General features: G+C 36.5%; 1 protein-coding gene across 1 annotated transcript in view; it reads right to left on the bottom strand.

Annotated features, from left to right (window-relative positions):
* Window positions 1-8,798, bottom strand: part of DNAH7 (dynein, axonemal, heavy chain 7) — a 333,441-nt gene that overhangs the window by 221,019 nt on the left and 103,624 nt on the right. Inside the window, exons 17-18 of the mRNA XM_011952066.1 lie at window positions 5,885-6,570; window positions 3,022-3,208 (exon numbers count right to left, since the gene is read on the bottom strand). Of these exons, the coding sequence (XP_011807456.1) occupies window positions 3,022-3,208; window positions 5,885-6,570 (873 nt within the window). The remainder of the gene's footprint in view (window positions 1-3,021; window positions 3,209-5,884; window positions 6,571-8,798) is intronic.

Raw genomic sequence — 8,798 nt, forward strand, 5'->3', positions numbered from 1 at the left:
TGTGTTTGCTCTTGCTTCTCTAGTTCTTTTAATTGTGATGTTAGGGTGTCAATTTTAGATCTTTCTTGCTTTTTCTTGTGGGCATTTAGTGCTATAAATTTCCCTCACAGACTACTTTAAATGTGTTCCAGAGATTCTGGTATGTTGCATCTTTGTTCTCATTGGTTTCAAAGAGTATCTTTATTTCTGCCTTCATTTTGTTATGTACCCAGCAGCCATTCAGGAGCAGGCTGGTCAGTTTCCAAGTAGTTGAGCAGTTTTGATTGAGTTTCTTAGTCCTGAGTTCTAGTTTGATTGCACTGTGGTCTGAGAGACAGTTTGTTATAATTTCTGTTTCTTTACATTTGCTGAGGAGTGCTTTACTGCCAACTATGTGGTTAGTTTTGGAATAAGTGTGATGTGGTGCTGAGAAGAATGTATATTCTGTTGATTTGGGGTGGAGAGTTCTGTAGATGTCTATTAGGTCCGCTTGATGCAGAGCTGAGTTCAATTCCTGGATATCCTTGTTAACTTTCTGTCTCATTGATCTGTCTAATATTGACAGTGGGGTGTTAAAGTCTCCCATTATTCTAGTATGGGAGTCTAAGTCTCTTTGTAAGTCTCTAAGGACCTGCTTTATGAATCTGGGTGCTCCTGTATTGGGTGCATATATATTTAGGATAGTTAGCTCTTCCTAATGAATTGATCCCTTTGCCATTATGTAATGACCTTCTTTGTCTCTTTGATCTTTGATGGTTTAAAGTCTGTTTTATCAGAGACCAGGATTGCAACCCCTGCTTTTTTTTTGTTCTCCATTTGCTTGGTAGATCTTCCTCCATCCCTTTGAACCTATGTGTGTCTCTGCCTGTGAGATGGGTCTCCTGAATACAGCACACTGATGGGTCTGACTCTTTATCCAATTTGCCAATCTGTGCCTTTTAATTGGACCATTTAGCCCATTTACATTTAAGGTTAATATTGTTATGTGTGAACTTGATCCTGTCATTGTGATGTTAGCTGGTTATTCTGCTCATTAGTTGATGCAGTTTCTTCCTAGCATCGATGGTCTTTACATTTTGGCATGTTTTTGCAGTGGCTGGTACCAGTTATTCCTTTCCATGTTTAGTGTGTCCCTTCCCCAGCCTTGCTGTCGCCATGCAGTTAGATCTCAGACTGCTGTGCTAGCAAGGAGGGAGGCTCCGTTGGCATGGGACCCTCCAGGCCAGGTGTGGGATATAATTTGCTAAGACCCTCTGTAAAGTGCAATATTAGGGTGGGAGTTACCCAATTTTCCAGGTGTTGTGTGGCTCAGTTTCCCTTGGCTAGGAAAAGGAATTCCCTTGCCCCTTGCGCTTCCCAGGTGAAGTGATGCCTCGCCCTGTTTCAGCTCTCGCTGGTCGGGCTGCACCTGCTGACCAGCACCGACTGTCTAACAAGCCCCAGTGAGATGAACCCAGTGCCTCAGTTGAAAATGCAGAAATCACCCGTCTTCTGTGTTGCTCATGCTGGGAACTGGAGGCTTGAGCTGTTCCTATTTGGCCATCTTGGGCGCCCCCCGTCTCTACTACTTTTTGCTTTTTTAAACAACAAAAAAATTCTCCTTCATCACCTTCCAAACGAAAATATATCCATATTATGAGGATTTTGCACTGACATAAGGAAACTATATATAAAAGACTGAATTTCTGACATAAATTAATTAGAGATGATTGTGTTACAAAGCAACTTACTAATAGGTTCTTTAAATATGGAATTAATTCCAGTGTGATTAATTCTACAAAGGTTTGGTTTATAAAAAGATTTGTTTCAGGTACTATTATATAAATGAAGTAAAGATTAAATACATAAAACCATGTCCATCTTTCTGAATATTTTCCTATCAAATCATATAGTTGACGTCAATACAGTATTATCAACATTTTGGATTATAGTAACAGCTCTTAAAGTTTAAATAACAATAAAGATATGCATATTTCTATTTCAGGGTAGGACATTTTTAAGATAATACTTATCCTACCTTATAGTATTATATCAAAATACCAATGCAGAAGTTTATATTCATTTAATGATATGATTTACTAACTTTTTTCTATTTTAATATTTAATGACACACAACCATGCTTCCGAGGCAGTAAATAAATGTATTCTGCCAGCCACAGTGGCTCACACCTGTAATCCCAGCACTGTGGAAGGCCAAGACGGATGGATCACTTGAGGTCAAGAGATCAAGACCAGCCTGGCCAACATGGTGAAACCCCATCTCTACCAAAAATACAAAAATTAGCTGGGCATGGTGGCACATGGCTGTAATCTCAGTTACTCGAGAGGTTGAGGCAGGAGAATCACTTGAGCCTGGGAGGCAAAGGTTGCAGTAAGCCTAGATTGCACCACTGCACTCCAGCCTGGGTGACAGAGCGAGACTCCGTCTCAAAAAAAAAAAAAAAAAGTCCTCTGAATTGAACACAAAAGGTACTTTTTTTTAGTGTTACCAGTTTTTATTAAATTCTCTCTTTAGTTTAAATTGTAAGTTCTCCTCCACAGTATTTGTGCATTTTTCTTTCTTTACTGCATCTTATTTGCATTTATTGAACTTTTTAGATATATTTATCTTTGCAACTCATCTGTTTTTAGGTTCCTACCAGAAAAATGTGTTGAGTCGTTGGCATACTGACATGTGTGCACCACAGTGAGTTTCAGTGGGTTGCATTCCATAACAAGACAGCCACAGAACAGACGGAGTCAGCAAGTACCTTGTACAGTGTCTTCCTACCAGAGTATCAGATAAGAACCAATAATAGAACCAAAGGTTGTTAAACAATGCAAATTTCAATTTGGACTTCAAGGAGTAATCAGGACAAAATATCTACTTTTGCTTGCGCCATTTTCTGCTCCTGGCATTCTAAAATAATAGCTGAAAAGACAATGTACGTGTGAAACAGATAATGGCTTATTGGAAACAATAATGGTTTATATGGATTTCTGAAAACACAAATCATGTCACTTCAACCAAGTAATGGCATTTTTGGAGATTTTTTCACCTACCTGCATGACAGTCCTCATTATATCTCTCCATGTCTTATCCACAGCTGTAAATCGTCTGCCTTCCTCAGGCATCTGGGACATAATGTCTGGAGAACTGAAAATGGGCTCCAGATATAGCCACGTGGCTTGGACCTTGAGCCATTCATCCAGAATCTCCTGAAGCAGTAGGAGCTTGCCCTCCCATTCTCTGAGGAGCAAAACACAGTGGCTCTTATTGACAGCAAACCAAGCAAATGTTTCAAATGACAAAATTCAAAACCACAACTAGACTGTCAATCTTGTATATAATGTTATATAACTGTATATAACCTTGTATATAATGTATATAATATTCCAATTTCCATTCATCTAGTTGCATTTAAAGATAAATCACTAGATTTGTTCTATAAAATATGTTTAAAGATAACAATATAACATTTATGCTTATACAGATATACATGTTAAGATATACTTATCTACTGTTGGGCTGGTTTCTGTATACATCATAGCAATAAACCTTTCTGCTATCTAGTTCCATGACTAGAGAGTACAAATTGAAAAATGAGATTTTGTTGACAGTAAAGGTATTCCCAATCAAGGATACTCTGAGCTTCTGAGAAAAGATAGTTACATCCAATACTCCATTCCTTCAATGCTCTTTTTTCCCCCTTAATTTGGGCCCCTTATTTCTAGAATAAAGCCTTTATTTCTAAAATATAGTTGACCCTTCAACAACACAGGTTTCAACTGTGTAGGTCCACTTTTACACGGATTTTTTTCAATAAAGGTTACATGGACTTTGCCTGATTCTCCTGTCTCCCCTTCCACCCTCTCCACCTCTTCTGCTTCTGCCATCCCTGAGACAACAAGACCAATCCCTCCTCTTCCTCCTTCTCCTCAGTATACTCAACATGAAGATGACGAGGATGAAGATCTTCATGATGACCCACTGCCACTTAATGAATAGTAAATATATTTTTCTCATGATTTTCTTAACATTTCCTTTTCTCCAGCTTACTTTATTATAAGAATATAGTATATAATACATGTAACATTCAAAGTATGCATTATGTTATTTGTAAGGTTTCTGGTTAACAGTAGGCTATTTGTAGTTAAGGTTTGGAGGAGTCAAAAGTTATATGCAGATTTTCAACTGCGTGGGGAGTCAGCACCCCTAAAACCCTAAATTGTTCAAGGGTCAACTGTATTTCAATTTATAAAATGTAACTGGCATTTAAAGAAAAATCTACATACTCCAAAATAGTGAGGCATTCATGAGAAGGTGGAATATTTAAATTTACAATAGGTTATCAGTTCGTTTCTAAATATAGAGAATATACATAATGATTTAATTTACTCAAGAATATAATTACTCCATAAACTAATAATTTTACAAGCACAGTTCTGAGGTCTCTATGTGTTTACTCCATCATCATGTCAACTCTATGAGGTAGGGTCATCATAACATCTATTTATCAACGGAGAGACTAAGGCACATAGAGGCAACTGCCAGGCTCAAGTTTAGCCAGAAAATAAACAATAGAGCCAAGATTTGAACTCAGACATTTGTAATTACTCTGTTATCAGAGATAACATAGTCATAAAGAAGAATGATTTATTAATAGCAACAGAACTTCACTTGAATCCGGGAGGCGGAGGTTGGTTGCAGGGACTGAGATCGCGCCACTGTACTCCAGCCTGGGCAACAGAGCAAGACGCCATCTCAAATTAATTAATTAATTAATTAATTAACAGAACTTAGATGTGGCATAGTCTTACATATATTAACATATTACTCATCATTTAAGCAGTGTTCTGTGATGTTAGATCTTTAAAACAAACAAATGTTAATGAGTTTTCCAACTAACCAGGGATTTTCAGATGTCTTTCTAAAATATTTTTATTTCAATGCTTATCAGTGAATTTGTTTAACTTCTTTGCACAAAAACCCCGAATGCTTCTGTTTTCTTCTGTTGTTCTTCCTCTTTTTCTATTTAATTTTTGTCTGATTCAGAAAATTTCCAAGCAGGTAATGATACCATGCATAGTCCCTTAAAATGGAATCTAGATGTACCACTTTCAGAGTAGTTCAAAAATTCTTGTCTTAATGTGCATTCTGGAGCAAGCTGGCAGGAGGCAGAATGACCAGAGAATGAGCCAAGGCCAGTCAGAACAAGCCCAAGTGTATGACAACACCTAAGTCACCAGAGGCAGATACTACCAAGCTGTTAGCATTCCCTTGCCATGAAAATCCACTGAAGACAGTAGTCTGATTTTGATGGACTCTGTTTTTTTAAGGTAATATATAGCCTGCTTAATGTAAAAAACTGGAAACATTGACAGCTAGGCTTCCTTTAATTGGCTGTGTATGATGCCTAAAACTCCCAAACTAAAATTATAGTTTCATTCTTTTTCACTTATTGCCATCCTTGATGCATATGAGTAGAAATTACAATAGATATTCAGCAATCCTCTATGACAAGCTAATATATTTTTAAAATAAAATTATTATCTTCAGTTCACAGATACATAATTATTTTTTGAGAGTTAAAAAATAAGATCATATTGTAGGCAATAAAAACAAATATCTGGATGTTGACTGTCCACTGTCTTTGTTATGAATATAGAAGTTAATAAACCATTAAGATGATAGCAAAGAATGAGCAATCTTCCAATAGCAATGAAGCCATTGATTATATCTTTAAATATTTAAAGATCTTAAATATTTAGTATGAATTGCTAAGTATGAAATGCAGAATCAATTCTCAAAAGAAAAATATTAAGCATGAGATATTAAGCGTGAAATAATTCTCAAAGGAGCTTTACATTAAATATAAGTGATTTTGGTAACAGCATAAACATTGCCATATAAATGTCACTTTACCTCATTTGTTTTTCATAAGGCTTAATGAAAGGGGATCCTCGCATAGTTTGTGTTTTAACAATATGGTCATCCAACAACATCTGAATGTCATCAACTGATGCCAAAATAAATGTCCCAGTTTCTCTGTAAGAATGGATGACAAATTCCATGGCATCCCATTCAGTAATCATCTTCTCCATCGCCTTTTCAAGAGAATATTCTTTGCTAGCCGCTTCGCTAATACCTTCAAATCTGTCCAGATATGGTTCCAGATTCATGTCTAAAAAGGAGAAGACCGTGGAATCATCTGATGGCTGCAAAGGGTAACCAACAATGGCAGACATGGCCTCCCAGTGCCTGGGGCGCAAACCAGGATTACAGATCACTTGAACGAGAGGAATGTGCTGCTTGAAATCTTCCACCTTTGATCTTACTTTTTTTGTCATTGCCAATGCATATGGAGAATCATGAAAGGTTTTCTCCAGTTTATATAATCCTCTCCAGTAATTTCCAATATCTGCTTCTACTTCGTCTGGATTCACTTTGTGATATGGCCCTTCAGTCCATGTTCTATATTTGCTGCTAAATTCGACGGCAGTTTCGTAAAGACGAAGATAAGGGTTCAAGCCATCTTGGATTTTTTTACGTTGAGGATATACAGATGGTAGCCAACCAAATGCTTCCTCTTCAGCATTAAACTGCTCAATCTGAAAGGATAGGTATTGAATATATTAGTTATTTTGAAAGTGAATGATACTGCAAATTAAGTTTTATTAAGTATCTATTTCAAATGTGAGCCAAAAATACCTTACTAAGGCCCTGAAGTTAAACTTCACTAATCTAGAAAAACTGAGCAGCAATCTCATTTTCCTGTTTAATTTCTTTTTTCAATTGACAAAAATGTATGTATTTATGGTACACAACATGTTTCGAGAAAATGTATATATCATGGAATGGGTAAATAAAACCAATTAACATATATTACCTCACATACTTTTTTTGGTAGTGAGAACACTACACAATCTACTCTCTTAGCAGTGTTCAAGTATATAACACGTTGCTATTAGCTGTAGTCATCAATTTGTAAAATGGATACCTTAAACGTATTCCTCCTAACTAAAATTTTTTATCCTTTGACCAACATCTTCCCCAATCCCCACTGTCCACCAGCCCCACCCCTGTAGGCATCATTCTACTCTCTGCTTCTATGAGTGTGATTTTTTTTAGATCCACTATAACTGAGATAATGTGGTATTTGTCTTTCTGTTCCTAGCATATTTGACTTAAGTGCTCCAGGTTTATCCATGTTGTTACAAATGACAGGATTTCCCGTTTTTTTCCCCTCTAAGGCTGAATAGCATTCCCCTATTTCTTTTTTATTACAGTTTTCAGAGAACGATGTCTGGTTATGTTAGTTAAAAGAGTTAATACACATTTACATATATAAAGAAAAAGTTGTTTGTCCAGACACATTGAGGATACAGCATCATTCTTTAGTTAATAAGAACTAAAGTACTTTTTAATATACACAGCATTGTGTTAGGTACTGTGGAAAACAGAAAAAAGTATTATATTGCAAAATACTAACTCCAAGGAGTTAGTAATCCAGCTCAGGGGAAAAGATATACATAGGCGAAAATTTAATTTTTCAATAATAATAATAATATAAAGCAATAAAAAAGACATCTCAGAGAAATAACTATTTAAAATAAATAAAATATACTATAAAATACTAACACCGAGTTGAGAGAGAGTGCTGAAATACTGCAGTCACACATGTTTCTGTAAAGAAAATGAAGCTCGAGTTCAGTCTTGAACACTCTTAGTTTAGTTGTGAAATATGTGAGGACATGGACTGTTGAGAAGAGCACTGAAAAGTGCTCGTTAGCTAGATACATCGGTTATGAGGTTACTTAAAATTTCAGTGGCCTCAGTTTTTAAAAAATATTTGTGGGTACACAGAAGTAGGTGTATATACTTATGGTGTACATGAGATACTTTGGTAGAGGTATACAATGCCTAATAATCACATGTTAAATGGGGTATCCATCCCCCAAACATTTATCCTGCATGTTATAAACAATCCAAATATACACTTTTGGTTTTTTGTTTGTTTTTGAGACAGAGTCTCACTCTGTCATCCAGGCTGGAGTATAGTGGCAAGATATTGGCTCACTGCAGCCTCAACTTCCTGGGCTCAAATGATCCTCCCACCTCAGCCTCCCAAATAGCTGGGATGACAGGCACGTGCCACCATGCCTGGCCAATTTTTGTAATTTTAGTGGAGATAGGGTTTCGCCATGTTGCTCAGGTTGGTCTCAAATTCCTTGGCTAAAGTGATCTGCCTGCCTTGCTTGGCCTACCAAAGTGATGGGATTAGAAGTGTAAGCCACCAAGCCTGGCCCTGCTTTGGTTATTTTTAAATGTACAATTAAATTATTATTGACAAATACTAGATCTTACTTATTCTTACTATTTTTTTGTACTCACTAAATATTCCCACTTACCTCCTACCCTACCACTACCCTTCCCAACTTTTGGTAACCATCCTTCTACTCTCTTTCTCCATGAATTCAATTGTTTAACTTTTTAGCTCACACAAGTTAAGTGGGAACATGCAAAGTTTGTCTTTCTGTGCCTGGCATATTTCATTTAATATAATGACTTCCAGTTCCATCAATATTGTTGCAAATGATAGAATCTCATTATTTGTTATGGCTGAATAGTACTCCATTGTGTACAGATACCACATTTTCTTTGGTTTTTTAATTAATTTTTATTATACTTTATGTTCTAGGGTACATGTGCACAATGTGCAGGTTTGTTACATATGTATACATGTGCCATATTGGAGTGCTGCACGCATTAACTTATCATTTACATTAGGTATATCTCCTAATGCTATCCCTCCCCCCTACCCCCACCCCACAACAGG

The sequence above is a fragment of the Colobus angolensis genome, unplaced genomic scaffold, assembly GCF_000951035.1.
Source record: "Colobus angolensis palliatus isolate OR3802 unplaced genomic scaffold, Cang.pa_1.0 Scaffold330, whole genome shotgun sequence".
NCBI classification, from domain to species: Eukaryota; Metazoa; Chordata; class Mammalia; order Primates; family Cercopithecidae; genus Colobus; species Colobus angolensis.